We start from the raw sequence: 27,364 nt of genomic DNA on the forward strand, positions 1-27,364 counted from the left end.
GGTGGAGCTCTTGCAGGTGTCAAGACTGATGGTTGGAACAACTGAATGATGAGAGTGGGAGGAGAAGGGCAGAAATACACAGAAAAACCCTATGTTGTGGTTCTGGGCTTCCTGGCACCTTCAGAGCTGTGTGGCTGGGGAAGAGAGCCTGGAAAAACACCATCGTGGCCATCCCTCTGTCTCCAGGCAGGAGGTCTTAAAACCATTTTATATTTCACTCATTTGTTTAATTCTCTCCTAAAATGCTCCACAGCTTCTCTAGGGTTCCCCCCACCACCCTGACAAATAAATAAATCATTAAGTGAACACAGATGTATCAGCATCTACTCAATCTACAGATTTTCAGATCTGTGCTGGACATTTGCTGTGGACTTCTATTTCCAGCATCTATACATCCAGGGAATTATTTTCTGTACCCTTCCTAATGAGGTTCATGCATATGGCAAAACTATGAAAATTGTGACATTTTATTTGAGTAGTCATTAAAAGCTACTTAAAAATTGTCAGAGGCTATATGGATAAGCCTCTGTGTGGATAAGACTAGCATTTTAAGTAAATTAAGAAAGAACATATTTTGAAGAGCTGAAATAAATGATTGCATATTGGTCATTTTTATCCAAACCCCCCAAAAAAGAAAAGAAAAGATGGTTTAATAGTACCTGATAGAAGCTCTTGGTGAAATGATTAGAATTTGCAAGAAATAGTAGTAAAAATAATGGAAGTATTGTCTGAAATATTTATAAAAGGAGATTTGGTGACTATGGCTGATTTCTTTAGGTATTATATTTCTTTTTGCTAATTATTCATACACTGAGATTTGTATAACAAGCCAGGGACAGTACCTATGTCCCTGGGCTCCCCCACTAAACATAATAGCCACTTGATATTCAAGGAGAGCAGATTCCAGCCAAAGCCCCACAGCTGTGCATACATGACATTCCATATCATCTTCTCTTGAGGCCATTTAACTTCTTACCCTAATGAATAAGAACTTAGGACCACAAAATGCAAATGTGGGATGAAAAATGCAGCCGTAGTCACATGTCTTTATTTATTGATGTGTTGACTCCTAATCCACTTAAATCTATTTTAAGGCAGCTTAAGAGATGTCCAATAGCTTTGCACACTAACATCACCCCCTGTGCCTGGCTCTGTGCCATGCATTTCCCTTATTAACTGATTTACTTCTCCAATACCCCCTGGATAGGCACTTTTATTGCTCCATTTTATAGTTGATGAAACTGAGACACAAAGAGATCAACTCACTTGCCTGTGTTCACACAGCAAGTGAGCAGAGGAAGCCGGATTCCAGTCTTATACCTAATCCCATGCTTGGGCTTTCAACTATGACCTCAACTGCCTGTAGAAGAGATCATTAAAATTTAAAAATAAGTCCATAAATTAAATTATGACACATCCATACAATAAAATATTTGCAGCTTTAAAATAATTAAAAGGGAGAATTTTATATATTGATTTGAAAAAATATGCAAGATTTATTGATAAATGAAAAAAATAAGTTGCAGAACGATGTGTATGGCATGATATACTTGTGGGGGAAGGGGAGAGAAACACATAACTGTCTGTAAATACATGTGCACAATATGTATTTCTATACATGTGTATGCCTAAAGGTTCCCTGGAAGGGAGAGTGTCTAGAAACTTCTAACCATGGTTACCGTTGGGTGTTGGGAGTGGGAGCCAGGAGAATGGAACAGAAATGGGAGGGAGTCTTTTCAAACACGACCATTTCATAATGTTTAAATGTATGAAGCATATAAATGCATTACTTACTCAAAACATAAATTAATCCATTTTAAATTTCAAGAAGAGAATGTAAGAAAGCTGGGTCAAAGGGAGAGTAAAGGTGGAAAAGCTAGACAAAGCCAGGGCTGAGGTTTGTCCGTACCATGGCATGCGCTGTGAGCTCCCAGCTCCGAGCTTTCCCACATCCAGTGAGAAAACAGACACACATTCAACCAACAGTCATGGCCATCCCAGATGCGTGCAGACCAGCAGTTCAGGAGAAACACAATTTGCTGACATAGACATGTCCGTGGTTCCAGGGGCCACATCAAAATCACAGGATGTGGGTGCCACAAGGGATTGTAGAGATAACCGAAGGCAGCTCCCCTGCTTGAGAGGTGAGAAGACTCGGGCCCAGGAGGCCGGGTGACGTTGTGCAATCAAGGACGCTCTTGCTTTCTTGCAAGCTCAGTTCATCACCTGATCCAATCAACAGTTTAAGGAATAGAGAGGAGATGCTGGCTATGCCCTAACTAACCATCTCAATTTCAGGAGGGTTGGGGCTCCCCTGTGGCCCCGCATCATTTAGCATGTCCTTCGCTCTCCGCCCAGGATGGGAGAGTTTCACTGTCACAGAGGAACCACAAAGACTCTGCAGAAGATGAGTCAGCGGCTATGATACTTTTCACTTCACAATTAATACATTAGACACCTGCCATCAACATAACCATTCCAGCTTTTATGCCTGATATTTCTGGGACTATTCTTTCCAGAGGAACTTTCTCTTGAGAATTAATCAGTATTAACGAAAATTGCAATGAAAGGAAAGAGAAATAAGCACTGGGCTAGGTGCTGTGGGTTGTCTGATTGGTCCTGTTTTGGAAGCACCCTCATTGTGGCTGGGGGAGCAGCAAGACACCCTGACAAGCTGTGATCTGTGCTTATGGGCCAGTGAGGCAGATGATGGGAGCTGTTGGACTCCACTGTGCTGGCTAAATCTTTTCAAACTGCTGAAAGTCCTTATTAAACATCTAAAGCTTTCAAAATCGGAAAATGATCCTTGAATGTCTCCACACATCACTGACATATTCATTAGTGGAAAATGGGGTCAGACAGCAATGTCCAGAGGCCAACTGACCCATGGACTGACAGATAGCTGTGCAGATGTTGAATAATTACTTCCTACGAGCCCTGGTCAGGACTCACACTTGCATGATCCAAGCAGCAGAACCACTGGCGTTAGAGTGCCTGGAAACAGACCTGCAGGCGCATCAGGAGGAATCCCCCTGCCCGCCACAGAGGGCACCTTTCCAGGTACGAGTCTGCAGCTCTGATGCATAGTACTTGTCAATTAACACATCAGTCACCCATCACCACTATAATGACCCCAGCCTCAGCCTCCGTGCCAGACGGTGCAGGGATTCTTTGGACTTATCTACCGCAAAATCACACTGTGATGTTTGTCCATTGCTTTGAAGATCAGAAATGGCCTGGAGCGACTGGTGATGGAGGACCGTATTCACAAACCACAGCAGCTTCCAATCCTCTGTCCAGGAGTGCAGAGGGAGCACCCCTGCGGGACAAAGAACAGGGGGGCTTGAGTGTGAGGGCTCGGGAGAATAAGTGCCATCCCCCAGTCAAGATGAGGACTTTCCCAACACTGAAGACAGACACAGCAGATTACTTCAAAAACCTCAGAGCAAGTTTACAGCAAATATCTCAGACATAAGAAAGGTACAATTAAGGGCTAAACTGCATCCTGCCAACATTCATATGTGGAGGTCCTGACCCCTAACACCTCAGAATGTGACCTTATTTGGAGACAGGGTCTTTAAAGAAGTGATTAAGTTCAAATGAGGGCATTAGAGTGGGCCCTGATCCAATATGTCTGGTGTCCTTATAAGAAGAAATGAGGACACAGACACACACAGAGGGACAGCCTGCGAGGACACGAGGAGAAGGTACCTGTCTACAAGCCAAGGAGAGAGGCCTCAAGAGAAACCAGCCTCAATGATGGCTTGCCCTCAGACTCGCAGCCTCCAGGACTATGAGGGCATCTGTGGCTGTCGTTGAAGCCGCTCAGCTGTGGGACTTTGTTATGGCCACCCCAGGAAATGAACACAGGGACGTAGTGATGCAACCCCCAGATGGCAGCTATGTCCTTTTAAGAACCAGGGAGAATTCAAACACGTCTGTTTCATGGTGTAAGTTACCGTCAAGAGGCTCTCTTAAGTTAAAGAGAAAAATGGAAATGTGAAAATGCTAAGCTCTTTTCTTTCTCCTTCTGTCACCCATGTTCACAGCATAATCTTGATCGTATTTCATTTGAAAGACTAGCAAAATGCACTCCGTTTCTCTCTGTAAACCTCACAGATGTCACCAGTCGATAGCAAAGCCCTACTGTCTGCAGAGCGAGCCGCAGGGAGGCTGTGGGTGCCCTCGCCTTGCCCTCAGGAAGGGGAAACCAACCAATATTTCCTGTGCTAATGTGGGGCTATGAATTGTGCCTCACTGCTCTGAGCATGTTAATTTGAAGAGGAAACTGTTGATTGTTCCAATGAGACTATCTATATTCCTGGTCTACTTAGGACCAACTCAAGTGTGCATTTCCTATCTATTAGCATCTGACAGCTTGAGAAGATGCAAAGTAAATTGGCCTGGACCTGCCATAGTTTATAGATGGAGACAGGGCAGGCAATCGTGTGAGAAGATCAGGTGCAACGCAGGTGCTGAGATGCAGAAGAACAGATGCCCTTCCTGGCTCTGGACGGGTCTCGGTGGAGGCGTCGGAGCTACTGCTGGTTTTATGAGAATGTGGGGACTTGAGGCCTCTATGGGAGAAATGCAAACATCTGCAAATGGGCTGGATAAATAGAAACGTGCCCTGTGCATGGCTGAGCACAGTCAACTGTGGCGGTGTGTCAGTTCCTCCCAGAGTGGATCAAAGGGGATGGTGTATTAGTCAGGGTTCCCCACAGACAGAGACAGAGACAAAGACAGAGAGACAGAGAGTGACCGAGAGAGAAAGAGAGAGAGAGATCTAGTTGAAGGAATTGGTTCAAGACTGTGAGCCTGGCAAGTCCACAGTTTGCAGGGCAGGCCGGCAGATGGGAGACCCTGGGAAGCGTTGAGGTTACAGCTCAAGTCCAAAGGTGGTCTGGAGGCAGGATTTCCCCTTCCTCATGGGACCCCAGTTCGTTTTCTCTTAAGGCCTTCAACTGGTTGGATGAGACCCACTCACAGTGATGTGTCGAGACATTCAAGGACCATTTTCTGATTTAAAAAGCTTTAAATGTTTTTAATAAAGACTTACAGCTATTTAAAAAGATTGAGCCAGCACCATGGAGTCCAACAGCCCCATCATCTGAAGGGTGGTCTCTGCTTTACTCAGCCTAGTGACTTAAATGTTAATCTCATTCTAAAAAAATACCTTCATAGTGACATCTAAAATAACATTTGACCCAATACCTGGGTACTGTGGCCTAGCCACGTTGACATGTAAAATTACCCATCATAGACGGTGATCATTGTAATAAAACAAACACATCATCCACACTTCCTGAGTCTTGAGCACTTTGCACACGCTACTTCATTTTGTGCTCATGGGAACCTTTCTGCTGAGGTTGTCCCGGACATTCTCAAGTACGTACATGACCAGATGCTGGGTCTCCATGGCAACAACATGGTCTCACTTCTGTTCAAGCCATGCTTTCCTTCCCCCGCAGGATGTACACCTTCAGTCTAGCCACAGACCTGAACTCCAGAAGGGATGGTGAAGCCAGCAGCAGATGCAGCGGGGAATTTCTTCCACAAACGGCAAGGAGTCTTAGCAGCTTACAGGCCTTGCAGGTAATAGAACATTCCCTTTTTTCTTTTAAGTAAACTAAGCAGAACTACACTTTGTATTAACTTCACGGTGGACGCAGCTTCGTAGGTGTAGATTTTGTTCTATAGACACATCCTCCCTGCCCCAGAGCGTGGTCAGCAAGGGGGCCTCCCAGGTCTGAGGGTGCCAGGGGGTCCTGCCCTGGTCTGTCTGCTCTGGGCAGACAGGGAGCCACCCCTTCATGGCAGAGTGCCCCACCTTGAGCTCAAGGCAGCTTCAGTCATGGCACCAGGACACGGGGCAAGGAAGAGGCAGGCACACAGCACTGCCCTGAATCCCGAGTTCTCATCCCATTCCCTCATTCATGAACCAAGAGGCCCCCAAAACGTCAACTGCCCCGGTGCCTTGGCCCCTCATCTTTTGAGGCAAAACTCTCCATAACCTGGGGTTCAGCAGACTCAGGCCAGGGTCCAGGGCACAGCAGGGCACCCCGAGCCAGCCACCCTTATGGGGCACATCCAGGAGTGCAGGCTGCCAGGCAGGGACACCAAGGAGCAGGCAGCCCCTCCCTGAAGGCAAACAAGTGACATCACATCCCAGATCCCTGTCCTGTGATCTGAAGCTTCACACTCCTTACAGAGGAGCCCTCAGGAAGGGGCTGTACCTGCTGCTGGCCTTTGTCTGGTTGCCACAGTAGTGGAAATGCCTCTCTGTCCTTGTTCTTCCCAAATTCGTCCGCCTGTGCCCTGCCATGTGCCGCACACGTTACTTTAGGATCTCTCATCCCTGCTATCCCCAATCGACACAGGAGGCGCTATTCCTGCCCCTTACCCATTTTACAGATCTGAAAACTGGGGCTCATGGAGGCTAGGAAGCTTGTCGGAGAGCACACAGACTCCTAACCACCCTCCCATCAGATTGTTGGAAGGATCACATGAGATGGGCCATCCAGTGCCCACCACGGCCAGGCCCCTGGTGCGGAGAAACTATTGTGCCCAGAGGGTGGGGTCACAGTAGCCTGGCTTATTCCCTAGTCCCCAGGGCCCAGCCTGGTGCCTGGTCCATAAATCTCCAGAACAACCAAAGGAAGGCTCTGCCGGGACTTGTCAGTGGCTCACTCTAAGGTCAACGCTCACCCTCTGTTACAGATTGAATTGTGTGCCTCCAAAATTCCTATCTCGAAGTCCTAACCCCCAGTCTCACTGAATGTGATTGTATTTGTAGACAAGGCCTTTAAAGAGGTATTTAAGGTTAAATGAGGCAACACAGGTGATGCAATCTGATCCAATCTGACTGCTGCCCTTATAAGAAGAGGGGATGAGGAAACAGACACACAAGAGGGATGGCCCTGTGAGGACACAGGGAGGGGACACCACCGGCAAGCCCCAGAGAGAGGCCTCAAAAGGAACCAGCCCTGGCAACACCATCATCTCTGACCTCCAGCCTCCAGGACTGTGGGAGAGTAAACTTCTGCTGTGGAAGCTAAACAGTCAACCCACACGCAGCATCCCTGTCGCCATTTGTGCCTCCTGGCAGCTGGTGCAAATCAGCCCAAAGCTAAGTGGCCTTGGCAGGTCTTTGCAGCCTTGGTGGCTAGGTGAGGAGGCCTTTTCTTGAGAAATCAAGAATGTGTCTCTGAAGCTGGGTCCATGTGAAAAGGCGATCAGCGTTCACCATGTGAGAAAGGCCCAGACTTGGGAGAGCCGAGACTCCCCAGGGCTGTGGCCTGGGGATTTAAAAAGCTGATTTAAAAAGTTTTAAATGTTTTTAATAAGGACTTTCAGCTATTTAAAAAGATTGAGCTAGCACCATGGAGTCCAACAACCCTATCATCTGGAGTAAAACAGAGACCACTGTGTTTTACTCAGCCTAGTGACTTTAATGTTAATCTTATTTTTAAAAAATACCTTCACAGTGACATCTAAAATAACATTTGACCCAATACCTGGGTACTGTGGAGAAGTACCCAGGTATTGGGTAGGGGGAGAACCTGGAATGGAAGTCTCTGCTCGTAGCTCAGCCTGTGTCTAAACCGTGCTTTCAATGGCTGAAAACAGAGCATGCGTCTGCCTGTGAACTGGCGCCCCTCACACGGTCTTCTCTATAGGGATTTCACCCCTTCCCTACAGTAAGAAAATACAACTGGCCACAGGTCTGGTAGAATCATGGCCCCAGAGATGATGCCCTAAGCCCGGGAACTTGTGCATGTGACCTTATTAGGAAAGAGAGTTTCTGCAGATGGGATTGACTGGAGGGTCTTGAAATGGGGAAATTATCCTGGGTCATCCAGGAGGGCCCTAAACCCCATCACGAGTGTGCTGACGAGAGAAAAGCAGAGGGGATCTGATACAGCAGCAGAGGAGGCCATGCAGCCACAGAGGCAGAGACTGGAGCAATGTGGCCACAAGCCAAGGAACACCTGGGGCCACCAGGAGCTGGAAGAAGCAAAGAATAAATTCTCCCCTAGAACGTCAGAGGGAGCATGGCCCTGCCAACACCTTGACTTTGGACTTCCAGCCTCCAGAGCTGTGAGAGAATAAATGTCTCTTGCTTTGCACCACCCAGCCTGTTATGGCAGCCCCAGGACACCAATGCAGCACCTTCTGTCTAGAGAATTGGTGCAGCCCTGCCTCATTCCACAGATCCCAGGGGTCAGTCCATTCCACTCCCCACAGGGCTTTCTTTTGCTTTATCATCATATTCCTGTGGCAAAGCTCCATAGAAGAACATTTAAAATGCTCTGAGCTCTTCCAGGAAGAAAATACCCCAAATCCAAAACTTCAGCCCGCAACTTCAGGGACTTTTTTACTAGGCAGAATGAGGTTCCAAGCGCATGCATGCTTTGCAATCTACTTGCAGATCAGCTCTCTACAGCTATCTAGGATTTTTTTTTTTTTTTTTTTTGAGACAGAGTCTCGCTCTGTCGCCCAGGCTGGAGAGCAGTGGTGCGATCTCGGCTCACTGCAAGCTCCGCCTCCCGGGTTCACGCCATTCTCCCGCCTCAGCCTCCCGAGTAGCTGGGACTACAGGCGCTCGCCACCATGCCCGGCTAATTTTTTTGTATTTTTAGTAGAGACGGGGTTTCACCATGTTAGCCAGGATGGTCTCAATCTCCTGACCTCGTGATCCACCCGCCTCGGCCTCCCAAAGTGCTGGGATTACAGGCGTGAGCCACCACACCCGGCCTCCAGGATGTTTTAATATTCATTCTGGGATAGGGGTGGTGGGTGCTGCCTCTTGGTGTCAGTGTAGGCAACCTCTGCATAACCACACTTCACATGCAAGAGAGCAAGACAGCAAGACAAACCTTCCCCTGAAGCTCTTCCCCAGGAGATGCATGTTTCTATCCTGAAACAAGCAACTGAAGTTCTCCAATAAGGGAAAGCAATACTATTCACTTGGCCTTACCGTATATCCGTTTTGAAGACTCAGCCCAGTGACCCTAAGAAAGTGTTTGCATGGTGACTGCAAACGTTCTCACTGGCTCACCAATCCCATAGTTTATGCACCTACCAAATGTAGTCAGGGCCACTGAGAACTGTCTGGTCCTGATAAATTTCAGCAGCTGGAAATTCTGCATTGTCCAGGCCAGCGTGGACTTCACAAGGGATCCACAGGATCTGGCAGGAGCTGCCCGTGGTGCTGACCCCAAGAATGCTTGCAAGGCAGGTGAAATTGGCCCCCACCCTACTTTCTGGTGTCCCTTCCTTCCCAGTAGTTTCCAATCACTTCCCTAGGTACAGGGACACCACAGGGGACCACTCTTGCCAGAGCGAGTGGCCAGTTAGTGCAGACCCTTGAGACTGGGTCACTGTTCACAGAAGAAAGTCCAGACAGGAATGATCAGCGGCACTGGCCAGGTGGAAAATGAGTCCCTTCCTCCCCGAGGGTGTTTGGATGTTAAAGCCATTTGCATTTTCCTCTCTAGGATTTGGAGGGAATCAGGGTGATGCTGGGGCTGGTGTATGAGGGTTTATGCGGACAAGGCTTACCTCTCCTCACCTCTCTTCCTTACCCTGCTCAGTGGGAAAACACACACAAGAGCCGCCCTCTCATTTTAGCCCAGAGAGAGCTGTGTGGCCAAGAGGGAGCAGGGCAGGGATAGTGCCTGACTGAGCTGCCTCCTGCCCAGGGGTCCTCCCTACCCCGTCCATCCCTGGTCGCCTAGGCTCCAGGCAGGATTTGGTCCCCAGAAGGCCCCACAGCCCACCTCCCGTGGCAGGCCCTGTTCGCTCTGCCCCCACCATCTCTGTTAATGACTCATCTTTCCATGTTCATCCCTTGGCCCAGGGAGACCTGCAGCTCCCTTAAGCAGGGATGCTGTGGACTGCAGCTTCATGGACCAGCATGTGACATGCTCCCCCCTGCAGTGCCATGTCACAGGGAGGTTGAGGCATGAGTCCTGGGTGCCAGAGGGCAGCACCACTGGGCCTGTGTTGCTGCAGGGCTCCCCACCTCTTGCTCTGAAATGGACCCCCCTGGATAGCCTGGGCCTGGCTCTGGGGCTGGGAATGTAGGTGAAGGGCCGATGTCAGCTGGCACATTAGTGCCCTCCAGGGAAGCAGCCGAGCCTGGTGTCTCCCTCCAGGGTCCTGGTGCAGGGCTTATGCTCCACGCAGCTGTCCTGGTGGCCTCTAGCTGGCTCGGCCCCTAGCACTCTGCTCTCTGGTCCCAGGGGGGGCATCCTCAGCTCTCATTCACTCTCTTCATCTCATTTGCAGTGGGTTCCTCTCAAGGCCAGTCCCTCAACTTGATCAGCCCTGCACAGCATGGGGAGAAGGGTGGCCTAGCCCCTGAGGACAGAGCCCCCCACAACACCATCCCACACAGTGGAGGCCCCTCCCAAAGGGTAGCCAGCCTCGCTGCCCCAAGCATGACCTTTGGGCTACTTCCCCAAAGCACAGGCTCCCCAGAAAGAGGGCGGGCGTGAGCCCTGTAACTGCAAGGCTCCAAGGCCATCCTGCGGCTGCCTGAGGCCGGGGAGGAAGGTGCCAGAGAGCTGCTGTCCCTGGCTCGAAGCTGCTGGCCACCGCCAAGCCCAGTCTCATGCCAAGAAGAAGTAAATAAACTATAAAGTACTGTTTTCCTTTAGCATTCAGCCAAACAGAGAATGACCAGCTATGGGAAAACAGCAAGGGGATGGATGAGGGCTTCTCCCCTTGGTGCTCAGAAGCAGAATTCATACCTGGGAGCCATAAAAGGACGGCCCCTCAACAGGTCAACACCAGGGCAGTCCTGGAGGGTTTCTCAGAAGAAGTGTGCCAGCAAGAGAGGAGACTAGATATATAGATAGGTAATCTATACTATAACAATACATATTATAATATAGATAGGGATAATGTCCTAAGACGTCTCTATGGGAATGATAAAGAATTAGAAAAGACAGAAAAGTAGAAAAACAGATGTGTCATGGTAGGGGCCAATCCTGTCTCTTTTCATTTTCTTGATGTTAGAAGGCCCAGAAAATAAAACATTGGAAGAAATTGAAGAGATTGCCAATTTCATGTCCTCTTTCATTCTAATGATTTGGGCAAAATGGGCTGAGCTATTGACTAACGAAGGAAAAGATTCCCTCGCAGTTGCTGGGTGACTGGGAGAGCTGCCGTTGGTGCAAGTCCGGTGAGTTGGATGTTAAACTGCATGTGCCTTGCTTCCTGCCCCACCCCCCAGGCTACCGTTGCAAGGAAGAGCGTGCTGGTGGTTCGCCACGGGGAGAGAGTGGATCAGATCTTCGGGAAGGCATGGCTGCAGCAATGCTCCACTCCTGATGGTAGGTCATACTCAGGCAGGTCTACGGACAGAAACACTGTAGATCTAACCAATGAGATCTCCTTCTTAATGACCTTACATGGCACCAGATCCCCTGAGGCACCATTCTGTAGAATGACCATGTGTAGACTGTATGTGTGGAAAACGTGCCTGCTACATCTTCCTCCAGGGGTGTTCCATGTATGCATTTGAGTGTCTGTGTTTTCTGTAAGAATCTTCCATCAACTTCTCTGTGGATCATGGAGGAATGGTTCTCCATAGGAAGCAGTTACGCTAGTGTGAATGCTTGGACAGGTCTTTTCATCCCAGCAGCATATATATGTCATTTTGTTAGTGAATGCACCCCGACCTGTGGTCTCTGACCATGCCACTTCTGGCACATGCTGTACCTCTCAGTCTCATCTCTGAACCTCTCCAACCTAATCTTAACTGATGTAATTTTTGGCTATGCTGCTTAACAGATGGACGTATTCTTGAACATGCCTCTTGCACACCCCAGCTTTTCTCCTCTGAATGCCAGGAAGTAAGAATAGTGCTTATAAATACACATACCCACAAGCCAACCTCTGTATTGATGATCAATGTCCACATCAATGCTAATCTCCTAATAGGAAGCCTGTAGTGTCACAATTTCTAAGCCATGACCCATTACATAAATTAAGGCATTGAATGTAGTGACAAAATCAGTTCACAGTTGCTAGGTTAGCCGAACCCTTTTGGGATCCCCCTCCAGAAGCCCAGCAGACCCAAGAAAGTGGGAAATGAGTAGGGAAAACCATTGGCAGATGACAATCACACACCAGAAAAGATTCTGAGCAGATAACATCATGATCAAGCATATTTCCAAGAACTCACAGAGCTAATAATATGGTCACCTCTATAAAACAAGATCAAGTAAAGATACAAGAGCTTAAAGCAACAATAAGACAATAGGTGGCTATCAGGATGCATTAACAAACATATAAGAAACTTTTTTTCAATAAAACAGTTTTTTTAGCTATTGAATTACTGAAGCTATAGATTGAACTGACACACCTTGTCCATGGTGGGGAGAACCAATACAAAACAATCAACACCAAAAATAGTTATTGAACTCCATAGAAAAAGAGAAAATATTTGGTCATCTGGACAAAAGATCAAGTCACTTATAAGGGAAAATATTTTAAAGGCACTGAAAATCCCCATCTGAAAGGAAACTCCTAGTGGATCTTTTCCCAAGGTAGAGAGGCCCTTGATAAAGTGAAGAATTACATCTAGTTTGTCTGAATTTTGTATATTGCAGGGTTTAATAAATCACAAGGAGGTATAGCCACGTCCTCCCCCAAGGTGACCAACCTCAGGGGACACAAGAGAGATTTGGGGGGCTCTACTGGCCTCTCCCCAGCTCAGCTCACTTTTGGCCCAGGCACCCACATCCTCACGGGGCCCCTCACCTCACCCCATATTCCACACAGACTCTGCTCCCATCAGGACCTGACCTTGCCCCACATCCTTGTCCTCTCCTGAGCTCTGCCCTCTGCCCCCAGGGTGATCACAGCTGAAGTGTCAATGACAGCAAAATACCTAAATGGAGTGTCTTGACATTTTAGAGGGGGATCACAGATGCCTTTGAGAACACAATGAAATTGATGGACTTTCTCTCTGACTTTAAAACTGCCTTTCCCAAGAGCTAATGTTGGCATTGAATAAACACCTCTAAAATGCAGGGTTCAAGCAAGAGTCTCTGCCCATGGAAATCCCAGGGAGGCAGTCTTCAGAAAACTCCTATATGGAAACTAAAACGCAGGCATGAAAAATTGCCCCCCGCTGACCCCTGCTGCCCCCCACTGCCCCCTGACTCTGGGTTTGTGCAAGGCTGTGGGCCAGGATGAAGGGGCCTGGCATATTCCGGGGTGCAAAGGGCAGGGCCTGCTATGTATGGCAGAGCAGGTCTCAGGAAGGTCAGTGTGGCTGCTGGAACCTCCTAATAACCAGGAGGCTTGGGGTCCCTTTGGAGAATGTGAAGGCAAACCAGAGTGCACTGGAGGGAGCAGTGTGTCGTGGTGTCCTGTGTGAGGATAATCAGTCATCCTGACGTGGTGACATGAGACCAGTGCCCCGATTCGTTGACCACTCCCTCTTGAGTCAGACGCTGGGCTATGGGTGTTACCTCACTGACACCTCACAATCGCTACTCTTTCCCTGTTTTTTACTGATAAGAGAGATGAAGTCATTTGTTTCTGGCTGCACAGTGAGGAGATGGTGATGCCAGGATTTGCTACCAGACTGTCAGATCTTAGAACTCAAGGTCAAACTCCACGTGAACCCTGGCACCGGGCAGCCTCTGGTGGGAGACAGTCCCAGTGAGCCCACCTGACTTCCAGCCTGGCTTCAAGCAATTGACTAAAGAATGCACAACACAGGCATCTCCAGCTCAAGCGCTCTGTCCCCTGAGCAAGAAGGATACGTTTAAAGCTAGGGGGATGGATCATTGATGCCAACTTCAGATTCTTACCGAGTTACACTAAACTAGTCATAGAGACACTTTATCAGGTTCTTCATCAGGAAAATGTAAGAGTTAATCTTCATGGGGCATTTTGGGAGGACAAAGAGGGTTGCATAGTTCCTGGGGCTGAAACCTAAGTTTTCTGCATTTGAGAAAATGTTGTGTGCACAGCCGAGCAGCACTTTCTTCTCAAATTGAAGCCACGTTGCAGAGCATGTTCAGAAACAACACAGTTGACAATAATTTCAATAATAACATTGCTGTTAGCGTGGGTCTTGGTCTTGGGAGTTTTGTGGAACAAATCTGTACTAACTTGATGAAACTGAACGTCTGATGCTTATTTATACTTCAGGGAAATACTACAGGCCAGACCTGAATTTCCCCTGCAGTCTGCCCAGACGGAGTCGTGGGATCAAAGACTTTGAAAACGATCCCCCATTATCATCGTGTGGCATTTTCCAGTCCAGAATTGCAGGTATGTTTGAGGGCTGTCTAGTAGGAAAGGTAACAATAACAGCAACAATGATTATGGCTAGCAGTCTTCCAGCCTGAGCCCCAGCTATACACCCTTTGATATAGTGTTAGCTTTGTCTCCAGTCTGCTGAGGAGGCTGGGGCACAGAGAGGTTAAGCAACTTGCCCAAGGTCACACAGCAAGAAAGTGGCAATGTAGAGGTTTGATCTAGGAATGGATGATTCAGGAAGTTGGCAGGAATGAAAGAAAGGCATGGAAAGAACAAGAGAGGGGAGGAAAAATCAACTACCAAGGAGCTCCAAGGAGCTCACTTTACAAATGGAAAAACCACATCCTCTCATTCGTTGGTTTTATTTCAAAATCTGTCACTTTGGGCTTTTGTTTCATGTCTGGCGGTTCTACTTCTACGTGACTGAGTTTATGTAAACAGAAGAGACCATTGAGTTCATCGAGTCTTCATTTCCTAAATTCAGAAAATGGAATCCAGAGAAGCAAGTTACACCAATGGTTAACTGCAGAGACCCCCACGGCCCACTCGCCCAGGGCCCCACTCAGAGGTGTGCTCAGAAATGTTTACCCACCTGCTCCAGGCAGGGTGGGAAGTCCGAGTTATAGAGTTATAGAGTTAGTTATAGAGTTATAGAGTCATGGAGTTATAGAGTTAGTTATAGAGTTAGAATCATAGAGTTATAGAGTCATAGAGTTATAGAGTTAGAGTTATGGAGTTATAGAGTTATAGAGTTGTAGAGTTATAGAGTTGTTATAGAGTTATAGAATTATAGAGTTAGTTATAGAGTTATACAGTTATAGAGTCATAGATTTATAGAGTTATAGAGTTAGTTATAGAGTTATAGAGTCATAGATTTATAGAGTTATAGAGTTAGTTATAGAGTTATAGAGTCATAGAGTTGCAGAGTTATAGAGTTATGGAGCCATAGAGTTATAGAGTCGTAGAGTTATAGAGTTAGTTATAGAGTTATAGAGTCATAGAGTTACAGAGTTATAGAGTCATAAAATTATAGAGTTAGAGTTACAGAGTCAAAGAGTTATAGAGTCATAGATTTATAGAGTTAATTATAGAGTTAGAGTCAGAGTTATAGAGTTATAGAGTCATAGTGTTATAGAGTTATAGAGTTAGTTATAGAGTTATAGAGCTATAGAGTCATAGAGTTATAGAGTTAGTTATAGAGTTATAGAGCTATAGAGTCATAGAGTTATAGAATTAGAGTTATAGAGTTATAAAGTCATAGAGTCATAGAGTTATAGAGTTAGTTATAGAGCTATAGAGTTAGAGTCATAGAGTTATAGCACTTGCTGAGTGCAGTGGTGAGAATACTGCACTCCCCGACAGCTGATTCCAGACTCCCAGTGTGAGCTCCCAGGACACTGAGTCGGGAGGAGATGGTGGTCCCAGGCCTCTGTCCCTGGCTTGCAGGTGACATTTTCTGTCTTCCTCTTCTCTTCTCTGCATGTCTCTGTGCACAGATTTCCCCTTTTAGAAGGGCACTGTCACACTGGATTAGAGCCCACCCTAATTTAATTGATTGAGGTGCACACCCTTATTTTAACTTATCACTCTGTAAAAATCCTGTTTCCAAATGAGTCACATTCTAAGGCACCAAGGGTGAGGACTCTAACATGTTTTTCAAGGGAGGGGATACAGTTCAACCCAGAAGAGCCTCCACTGAAACCTCGCTCATCAGCTTTCAGGCTGTGCAATTTTTGTGCTGTAGGGACTCCCATATTTCCCTGAGAGCAGGGCTTCCAATATCACAGGGGGAAAGGCAGAGTACAGGCTTTTCCTTCCACGAGCTTCAGTGGGTCTTGAGTTTTCTCAAACGACCACAAATGTGAAGCCCCGCCCATTTCTGAGCTCACAGTGGTGCAGATCCAAAGCCCAGGCCCACAAGGCTGCTTCTCTGCTGAAGGTCTTAAAGCCTGAAGTCAAGGTCTCTGCTGGGCTGAGTTTTCATTGGGAGCTCAAGTCTCCTTCCAGACTCATTCTGCTGTTGGCCAAATTCAGATCCTTGCAGTGGGAGGACTGAGGTCTGTTCCTTGCTGGCTGTTAGCTGGGGGCTGCTCCCAGCCCTAGTAGAGGCTGCCCACATTCCTTGCCATGTGGTCCCCTCCATCTTTGCAGCCAGCAATGGAGAATGTTTTGCTGAATCCTTCTCACTTCACACTTCTCTGACTTTTTTCCATGACTGGCTGGAGATAATCACTGCTTTTAATGGGCTCACCAACTTGTCAGCCCCACCTTGGATCCCTTCCCTTCTGCCATAGGATGTAATTGTCCCAGGAGCAACAGATCATTCTGGTCATGGGTTCTACCCATACTTGGAGGCTGTGCAGGGTGTGTCACACGAGGGGGTGGAAACCCGGGGCCCTTTGAGGACCCTGCCTACCACAGGGAGCACATGGCTCATCTGCCATCAGAGGCTAGAATTATGAAGGGGCATTTTCTGCCTTTTTCACTATTTTCCAGGGGACGCGCTACTGGACAGTGGTATCAGAATCAGCTCTGTGTTTGCCTCCCCAGCCCTCCGCTGTGTGCAGACAGCCAAACTCATCCTGGAAGGTCAGTGAGAACCTCGGTGAGCCTCTCCTACTGCCTTGACCTTGGGGCTATTCTCCAAGGGGAGTGGGAAGGGAGTGGAGGTGGAATTGGATGACTGGCAATGAATGCCCACACCAAAGTCATCAGGCAAGTACGAGCCAGCCCTCCAAGGATGCTGGCAGGCATGCTGGGTCCATGAGCGTGTCTGGAATACCAGGACCGTCAGACCAGTAGGGGCTGGTGTAGCTAAATGCCAGGGCCTGTCCTCATACCGTTTATCTTTGGCCTCCGTCAGCTAGGCATTTTTAAAATACACCTGGAAAGCGGCATTCGAAAACCTTGAGAGCTGGGAACTGCTACGGTTCCTTGTAAGTCTGAATTGCATGACCCTTCCCAGGGCAATGCACTGGGCCAGTGGAGCTGTCCAGCGTCCTCAAGGGCTGATGTGTGTCAGGAAGTCCTGGGCAGACCCTTCTGCAGCTCCCATCTACGGGAAGAAGAAAGTTCCTGCCCATAGGAGAGCAGCTTGTCCCAGAGGCCTGGGCTCTGCCTTCATCCTGAACCCTGTCCTGCTCCTCTTTGTCTGGGAAGGGGGATAAGATCTCGGTCCCCAGGCAGGGACTGGCCATGGCCAGGAGCATGGGTGACATGCGAGAGGGCATGTCGCCTCCATGGTGACAAGGGAGAGGGCAGAGCACACAGACGCAGATGCAGCAGGAGGGCAACTGTGGGGGACAGGGCTTGCCTCGACTTTCTCAGAGACCTAGGAAGTCAGGCCACCAGCGGAAAGTGGGGGCAGGGACTGTGGGAAGTTTGGGGTGTGCCGAAGGTATGAATGGCTGTCAAGCAGAGGGGCCCAGGACATGGGCTGGGAGATGCAGAATGACCACTGGGCAGCACTCAGAGCCCACCCACAGTTCGTGAGCATGAGTTTAAATGGAGATGCATCAGCCGGGCTAGGGGGTCTCTTCCAGCTTAGACCGGGAGTAGGTGGAGAGTGGGATGCAGGTAAGGGCAGGGTTGAGCTGTGAGAACGGTGGAGCCAGAGGGGACGGGAAGACTTGAGGGCATAGTGAGGGGGTGACCGTGCCCATGGACTTTCAGCTGGGTCAGCTAGGAGGCAGAGCACGGGGGAGGTGAGTGCAGGAGAAAGGAGGTGATCTGAGCGAGGCTTAAGGTCCACGAGGGGGGCTGCTTGGAGACAGCAGAGTTTGGCACTGCACCATGGCGGGGCTGCAGTGGCTAGAATGACAAGTCCCAGGTGGAAGGAATGGATGCTCAAGGCAGGGAGGAAGCCATGTCCTGCAGGAGGGGGGCAGGAATAGAGGGGCCATGGAGGAGCCATCCCGCAGATGGTGGTCTTGCCGGGACTTGCACATGGGGCCACATCAGAGCTGGGGCCACAAGGGGCCGGGCCCTTCACAGGAGGAGTTGTTGGGACAGCAGTGGATTCAATGCACACATGTGCATTGCCGGTTCCCATGTCCTCAGATCCCCTCCACCCCGTCAGAGACGCTCCCTCAGAGCACCTTCAAATCCAGGTGCCCAGGAAGCCCCAGCCAGGAGCGGACCTGGTTCCACCCCGGAGCCTCTCAGTCTCATCATTCCTGTCCTGTGCTCTCATGAACTTTCCATCCCATAATCCAGTCCTAGTTTCACGAGGCACAGAAATCCATTGTATCAGCATGGAGCATCCACGATCCACCTTCCACACACTTGAAAATGTCGAGACACTTTCTGCCCACCTCAGTCTTGCAGCTTCATCCTTTCATTTCCCACCCAACTGTGGCACAGGGCCCCACCCCTCTGCACGGCATCTCGGGTCACAAGACAGAAATGCAGACTTACTTCACTTTGCCTTGGAGGTTCCCATGCTGATTGCATCACGGCACCTCTGGGCTCTCAATGAGCCAGATGAAGATCAAAGAACAATGTCAGCTTCTTTGACCAAACCACGAAAGGACTTGCGAATCCCCAAAGGCCTGACGGCAGTGTAGCCGGAGGCCAGAGGCAGCTCCACCCGAGGGCAAGCAAGGCTTCCACAATCCTTGTCTCTCCTCACAACGCTGGCATGCACATACACATACCACACAGCACACACATCCACACACACCACACGCCACACACACACTACACACACCCACACACACACCATGCACATCCACACACCACACACACCCACACACACCACACACACCCACACACACTACACATACACACTACACACCACACACACACACCACACACCACACACATAACATACAACACGCTGAACACACACACCACACACACCACACACCTCACACACACCACACACATACACACACCACACACACGACACACACCACACATCCACACACACACCACGTGCCACACACACCCCACACCCCACACACACCCACACACAACACATACCACACACCACACCACACACTACACACCACACACCACCTACACCCACACACACCCACACACCACACACACAACACACACCCACACACACACCACACACACCACATACACCCCTTGGGGTTTCACTTGGGGGCCGAGTCACAGACCGCAGAGGAGGAGACTGTGATCTTTGAGAGCCATGACCCCAGCTCAGGTGACAGGGTCCCGCGATGTCCGCCTCTCCCTGTTCCCATGCTCACAGCAGCAGGTCCCGCCTTCGTGTTTTCAGGAAGGCCTGAGAAACAGGACGTGGCCTTTCCAGCTCTGCGCTTTGGGAGGGACGAGGGTGGCAAGATCAGAAATGTGAAGGGGCAGGGTCTCCGAGTATCTGGGGACCCTTCAGTGTGAGGGTGGCTCTTAATAACTACGGTGGAATAAAGCAAAATTGATATATAGCAATTTCATCCCTGGTTGTTTAGGATCAATGTATTTATAATTAACCAAACACCTATAATCATCAGATGTGAACCAAGCAAGAAATGCACACAAATATACGACAAGAGGGGATAGGCCTGTGCCTCAGTTTCCCCTCTTCTCCCCTGTCCCTGGTCTTTGCACCCCACCACTCAATGAGCGCATTTTGTTGGAAACCACCTAAGATGCTGCTGTTCTTCCACTAAGTTTCAGAATCACTTTGGTTTCTGCCACTGGCTGGCCGCCCACTAGCAGGCCGTGCGAGAGTCCCCAGGTCGCCCGTGCCTGCCAGGCCAGCAACAACAGTCTCCTCTCACTGGGGCTTTTACTGCCTCAGCCTGCAAGTTTCCTTTCTAGTGAAAACCTTCGTCTTTCTTTCCCTACCCAACCTCTCTCACCACGATAACAACAACGAATAAAAAAGGAATCTCTTGGCCAGCCTTTGTAATAAAAGAATACGACTGACTAAAAACACTTTTCATAATTTTATCTTTTTTTGTCATTGTTTGTGGTTCCTCATTAACACACTTATTCTCGTTTTTGGTGGATTTTCTGACTTCTATTATTTGGGTCACTTGCATATAAAAAGCTTTCAAAAATGTCTTTTGCCAGCAATAATGTCAAAATCCTTAATGTGATCTCTCAGTGACCTTTAAGTGCAGATGATGATGATGATGGTGATGATGATGATGCCTGTTTAAAGGGCATGGGTTTATAAATCCTCTGTTAATTCAGAAAAACAAGGACACCCAGTCTTCTTTACAAGGCCTCAGACATGATCAACCTGCTTATCAGATGGTGTCTGAGATGCTAAGGTGCTCAACTTTGTTTAAATTCAATGTCAGAGAATGTCCACATGAACCATTTCACAGCCAAGTCCACAAAACACTGGCCTGCAAGAGGTCTTCAAAGGAAAGAGACCCACGGTCACACCTGTCTGGGAAGCTCTCACACTGTTCCTTCATCTTATTTGTTCACAATGGAAATGAGCTCTTCACAAGCTTGGGGGAGATTTCAGGGGCCTGGTTAATCAGGGAGGACTTGGGGGCCCGGTTGATGGGGGAGGACTCGGGGGCCTGGTTGATGGGGGAGGACTCAGGGGCCTGGTTGATGGAGGAGGACTCGGGGGCCTGGTTGGGTGGGGGAGGACTCGGGAGCCTGGTTGATGGGGGAGGACTCGGGGGCCTGGTTGATTGGGGAGAACTTGGGGGCCTGATTAACTTGCTTTAACCCTCTTTTCTAAGCATGCTTGATGAAAGAGCTCCTTCCATGTACCTAAAACACATTTGAGGAACTGATTTTATGTCCAGCCTTTGAGTTCAATGACATCTTCTCCATTCCCAGTGAAAACATTCAGGTCTTTTTTTCCACTCAAAAAGAGATGGCCTTACTTTATGCCTCTTCCTTTAATCAAAATATGAAATGCTTGGGAAATGTGAGTTGCAGGGAGTCAGAATATTCCAGAAGATGGCTCCTTCCATTCTTCACCTCTTGCCCCGTCTGTGTAAGTGTTTATCAGGAAAGTGCCTCATGAGGCCAACATTCTTCGTGATGGGTCACATCTTGTCCATTGATCATTGGATCTGCCATGTTGGAGGATGCAGCCGGTGGGCTGGTTTCACGGTGGAGCTGTGCTGGGTGCTCAGGTGAGCCCCAGCATGAGCCTGCTGCCTGGGACACTCACCAGCTCTTGGGAGACTCTGGCCCTTCCTGGCACACAGGGGGCCATCACTCCTCTGATACCTTCCCACTGCTCGTCAGTTTTGACTTCAGAAATAGCACAGCTATGCCTAATCACAGAACGGTATTTGCCAAGAAGAAAATCACACTGTTTAAAAGGCATGATTTAGACGTGTGTGTGACGGTCTGAGATCTAAAAGGAGACTTATTTATGCAAAGTCAGGGTGGATGTTGAGGAAGATAAACACTTGTATTCTGTTGAATCCAGAACTCAAACTGGAGAAAAAAATCAAGATACGAGTGGAACCTGGAGTCTTTGAATGGACGAAATGGGAAGCTGGCAAAACCACCCCAACCCTCATGAGCCTGGAAGAGCTGAAAGAGGCAAATTTCAACATTGACACTGATTACAGGTATGCTGTTCTAAAGTTCTCTGCCACTGGGGCTTTTCCAGTTATTGTTAAAGAAAAATTTCATGACACTGTTAAAATGGTAAGAAAGACTTTATTCAAGAGGGACCACTGCAGTGGGGTTTTGCAGCAGGGGAGAGAGGTGGGGCTCAACTCCTAATACAAGGAAAAGAGGGGAGTTATAGCCACAGAGCAGGGTGGGGGTCAGTGGATGGAAAATTCCTGAGAAGGTGGGTCATTCTTGCTAAACTGACCTAAATGGGGACTCTTGCTGAAGGCAGGCCAAGGTGATCAGACATCACCTGGGGGGTGGTAGAGGACAAGGAACTTGATCAGATGTCGAGGGTAGGAGGTTCTTGCTAAACTCACTCTGCAAGAACAGACACAGAAGCCCAAGGGTCAAGACCTCATCGAGAAGAAGGTTCAGAGGAGCTGGACTGCAGTTTAGTCAAGGAGAGAGTCTTTGTCATTCTCCACCCATGTCTGACTCTGCCATCACAGAGCCCTCCATGTGTTGAGTAAGAATGTGTGCTGGAGATTGACTGTCAGTGCTTTGCCAGTTTTCAGCACAAAACTGGAGCCTCCCTGTTGACCATGAGCCTGCCTTGAGGCAGAGCCATCCTGGAAGAACATTCTCCTTCCCCAGCTAACTGCAGCTGAGCCTTCCTAATCCCTACGAAAGTGCCAGGGCAGCAGCCTCTCCTTCTCATCCTTCCAGGCCCGCGTTTCCCATGTCCGCCCTCATGCCGGCCGAGAGCTACCAGGAGTACGTGGACAGGTGCACAGCGAGCGTGGTGCAAATGGTCAACACGTGTCCGCAGGACAGTAAGTGCCTCACCATCCTCAGTATGAACAGCCCCTGGGGCTTGGGGAATTATCTCTGAGATGGAAATTGGCCAATTTTCTGAACCTATGAATGCCCCTACTTCTCCTGCCTGCCCCCCCCCCCATTCTCCAGCAACAAAGTTTTCATCACTGCTGCTGCAGCTGCAGTAACCGGGTGCACAGACACATACTCCCCTGCCGCCCAGGCCCTGGGACCCCCCATCCTGGGACTGAGTGCTGATGGGAGGGGAATTATCTCTGAGATGGAAATTGGCCGATTTTCTGAACCTATGAATGCCCCCGCTTCCCCTGCCCGCCCCCACCATTCTCCAGCAACAAAGTTTTCATCACTGCTGCTGCTGCTGCGGCAGTAACCGGGTGCACAGACACGCACTCCCCTGCCGCCCAGGCCCTGGGACCCCCCCATCCTGGGACTGAGTGCTGATGGGACCCAGGCCAGCAGGGTCAGCACAAACCACCTGTGTCCAAGGGATTTGAGTCAGCTTCCTGGGAAACAAAAGAACAGAGAGAAAGAACAACCAACTTCCAGGTGGCGCCCCCTTCCCTGACCCATCACGCGGGTCTCCTAACCCTTCCGTGTTGCTTTGTCCTGGATGAAGCATGCACAGAAGCGCTGACTTCCCACGCCTTCCCCTGAGCTGGCAGGGACAAGCGTGTCTCCTGAGGGAGACCCACTCAGCCTGTGGTCTCCAGGTGTTCGTATCTAAAGCAGGAGTCGTAGCAGGCTCGTGTGACAAAACAACCAGCTGACCTTTCTAAAGTGAATCAGGTCTGGCTTGGGCGTCAGCCACCGCTACATCCCAGTCTGTGGCTGACAGGGCCCAGGCAGCCAGCGACCACAGCGGGTGGCTCAGCTCACTTCCTAGGCCTCCCTGAGGCTGGTGGGCAGCTGCTGCGTGCAGAGGAATCCATGAGCGAGGGTGGGACGCAGGCATCACTGAGCCGTTACCAGCCACACTACTTCTAGCCCGGGGGTCTCGCCAGGCTTCGGGGCACTCTGAGATAGCTCTGCCCCCCACCACTTTGGGGACCCCAGTCTAATAAAAGGTGCTCTCTGGGGCTGCTTTGACCTGGAGGTGTGCTTGTTTTCCACAGCGGGTGTCATCCTAATTGTGAGTCACGGCTCCACTCTGGACTCCTGCACGCGGCCACTGCTCGGGCTGCCGCCCCGGGAATGCGGGGATTTTGCCCAACTCGTGAGAAAGGTACGCGCCCACTCTTGGCTCTTTGGGCCACAAAATCAAGCACCCCGAAGACACAGGTTTATCACATCCACTTCTCGGAATGAAAACAAGTGTCTGGCTGACCCAGGGCCACCAGGATCCACGTGCCTCCGGAGACTGTGCCCACCACCTCTTATGCGAAGGGTGACTTCGGGCTGGGGCTGGTGGATAGGTCAGTCAACCTCATCATCATTGGCCACTTGCCAACTTTTTACCAGTCAGCTCATGCCATGACCCCTTGCAGCTCTCGTAGAAAAACAGACGGTCCAGGAAGGAGTAAGCAGTTTAGATGAGGAGGGAAGAAACGACTGTGGGACTCGATTCTGGCCTCTTCTGGGGACCTGGGGCAGGGCGGCTGATGGATGAAAAGGAGCCCCTTGATCCTCTTGCCCTTGGAGTCACCCAGCATGGAAGAAGCTTGAGCTGGTTGTAGCTGCCAGAGTGCTCAGGTGCTGGCAAGGGCCTTGTGAATGACAAACAGAGGATAACGCACACGTGGCATCTTGGACAACCTTGATTATCACTCAGCAAAGCCAGAGGGTGATGTCCAGTCCATGGGTGAATTGAGGCAGGCAAACTCAGGAGTGCAGATCCCACCCCAGTCCCAGCCCTTCCCTGCAGATCTACTCAAGGCTGGACTCGCCACAGTCCTGACCTTTTTATGAAATTCATCAGTCCACTGGTCAGTGCCCAGGCAGCACGTGCAGCACAGACAATGCCTGTCATCGGAGGTGCTTGAGGCCCTGACCTGGTTTCTTCACATAGCACTGCCACAGGACCACACTGGCCACAGCTTGTTTGCCATAAGTTGTGGGCAGGAGTGGGGGTTGCTGAGTCCCCCCAAGAGGTCGGGGGCTTCAGAGGAGCCCAACTCCCGGGCCCAGCCCAGTGACACCAGCCAGGTGCCTGCAGGAGGGCTTAGCTCTCTAGCTACGCCTGCCTCAGCAGCCAGATGAGAGGTTACGCACACGAAGAGCATGCCTGCCGTGGGTCATTGTCACTCAGCAATTAGGCATCAGACACCCGAATCTCCCTTTCTTGCTCCATTTTCCTCTGCACCTGAGTAGAAACATGCTTCCCCTGCAAAATGTCTCCAGGGTGGTGTGTCCCAATTATGATCCAGACATTTCCGAGCGCCCTGGATTCTGGAGCCACCAGGTGAGCATTGTCCAAATAGGGCAGCTCAACCCCCCTAGGCCACACTGGTAGAGGTCTGCATGGATTTTCCTGGGGACTGTCCGGGGCAGCCCCGGCACCACCTGCTCCCAAAATGTTGCTCTTGCTTCTGCAAATGGGTCTCCCACACATGTGCTCTGATGCATCCCTCCTGTCCCTGCCCCCACTTCCCGCAGTCCCATATACACATACCAAGCCTCCAGCCCCAGGCGCTCCTGGGGGTCCACGTAACCAAGGGTGGCAGCACTGCACACACCAGCTGCTGACAGTTCCTCAAACCCATGAGCCTTTGTGGCCAAAGCTCCACCCGCTCCTTGGACCCTTCACCCCCTTCCATAGATGCCAATCTTGAACTTCCAAACTCCTGGACTTTCTTATGCTGGTCACGTGGTGTTCACCCTGCCCCTGCCCCTACCCCAAAATAAGCTGGACTTGCTCATGCATATCGGAAAATACAAAGGAGTCTCTACCAAATGATGGGCCCCCAAATCAGGGCAGCTGGAAAGGGAGCACTCAGGACCCTCCCCGGCCAGCCCATCACCGCCCCCCGCCCACAGCCTCTACAAGCACGAGGAGAGAATCACCCTAGAGTCAACACCAGCCTCACTCAGACCCCCCTGCCAGTTGGCATTTTTGTAAATTTCATCTGCCTGAGGAATTTCTAGACATTAGAAAGAGGAAGGATAGAAAGAAAAGAAAAGACAAAAACAAAAAAGGCTTCACCACAAAGCTCTGTTCCCACACATCCATTTCACAGATGAAGGGATGCAGGTGTAAAGGTTCACTTTGTGCTTTTCTTTTGGGTCTGAAAACTCAATGTCTGTGTCTTTTTGTGATGCTGAATATGAGAATATGAGTCACTCCTTAAGTGGTGGACGGCAATCTCCACCTCAGCCTGCAGACCTTTGTGGTGGGGGCCGTTCTACTCATTGTAGGATGTACCACCTTGTAGGACCTCTACCTGCTAGGTGTCGGCAGCACCTCCAACCTCAGTTGTGACAATCAGAAATGTCTCCGGAATTACCCAGTGTCCCCTGGCTAGGGGACATCCCCCACGGGGCACCGCCTGGGCAGATGTTGGTGCCATTCGATGGTGGCAGTGCCGGCCTGGGCAGTTGCAGACCCTCCAAAGTAGAGGAGTGCCTGACAGTTGGCTTTGGGGCTAGTCTGAAATTGATGGACTTGCTATAAGATATTAACAAGTGATTTAAAACTCTGTTCCAGATCCCTTCCCTGGGCATGTGCTTCTGTGAAGAAAATAAAGAGGAAGGAAAATGGGAGTTGGTGAACCCACCGGTGAAGACCCTGACCCACGGGGCGAACGCAGCATTTAACTGGAGGAACTGGATCTCAGGCAACTGAGAGCCACGGTGATGTTCTCATAACCTCAGAGTGGAGAGGCAGAAACCATGCGCAGAGGCTGGGAGATGCTGCTGTTTCCAGAGGCATCTTAGTCTCACCCAATGTGATTTGTAGAAGCACAAGACGCACTTTTATATTCTGGAATATTTCCCTCCGGCTTTCGCCTTTGTAACTCCTATCTGTGGACCCATCATCCACCAGCCCAGCTGCGGGGAGCACGGGGCAGGTGGCTGGGTGAGGATGCCGCCCTGCAGCATGTACACCGAGTGTCTGCAGCTGGGGACACAACTGCCCGGGACTCTAACTTCCAGGAATTAAAGACTCACCACACACGAAGGATCTAACCACTTCATTTTCCATGGTCTAATCATTAAATTCCCAATCGTTTTTTCTTTTTCTGCGTCCATCACTCTTTAGCCATATCCACATGGGCTAAAACAGGTGTAATAGTCAATAAAATGGTCCCAGAAAACCATCGACCAGATCAAAACTGGGTTGCTGCTCCGTGCTGTCAACATTCATGTTACTACGTCTCTGTGGTTGCTGTAACCAATGACCACAAACCTGGGGGTCATGGAAAGAACACAAACTTTACACACACACACACACACACACAGAGGCATATACACACATGCACATATGCATACAAAGACACAGGCACACACGAGCATGCACACACACAAACACGTGCACATACACATGCGCACACACATGCACACGCACATGCACACACATGCAGGTACACAAGCATGCAAACACACATACACATACAAACGCGTGCATGCATACATGCACACATGAGCACACAAACACATGCACACACTCGCACACATGCACACAAAGGCATACACATGCAATGCACACACACAAACACACATGCACACACAGGCACACACATGCTCACATGCACACACACACGCTGACTCTCCTACGGTTCTGGAGGTT

At 49.7% G+C, this 27,364-nt stretch overlaps 1 protein-coding gene across 2 annotated transcripts in view; it reads left to right on the forward strand.

The window, feature by feature from the left end:
- Positions 1-26,890, forward strand: part of UBASH3A (ubiquitin associated and SH3 domain containing A) — a 44,084-nt gene extending 17,194 nt beyond the window's left edge. Inside the window, exons 8-15 of one of the 2 annotated variants that reach the window (XM_003823881.5) lie at positions 5,472-5,595; positions 11,243-11,342; positions 14,179-14,301; positions 16,786-16,878; positions 21,671-21,815; positions 22,531-22,637; positions 23,754-23,863; positions 26,282-26,890. In XM_003823881.5, coding sequence (XP_003823929.4) covers positions 5,472-5,595; positions 11,243-11,342; positions 14,179-14,301; positions 16,786-16,878; positions 21,671-21,815; positions 22,531-22,637; positions 23,754-23,863; positions 26,282-26,419 — 940 coding nt within the window. In that variant the 3' untranslated portion in view covers positions 26,420-26,890. The remainder of the gene's footprint in view (positions 1-5,471; positions 5,596-11,242; positions 11,343-14,178; positions 14,302-16,785; positions 16,879-21,670; positions 21,816-22,530; positions 22,638-23,753; positions 23,864-26,281) is intronic. The other variant, XM_003823882.5, reaches the window with a different exon arrangement.
- The last annotated feature ends 474 nt before the right edge of the window (positions 26,891-27,364 follow it).

Source organism: Pan paniscus, chromosome 22 (assembly GCF_029289425.2).
Source record: "Pan paniscus chromosome 22, NHGRI_mPanPan1-v2.0_pri, whole genome shotgun sequence".
In the NCBI taxonomy this organism is placed as follows: Eukaryota; Metazoa; Chordata; class Mammalia; order Primates; family Hominidae; genus Pan; species Pan paniscus.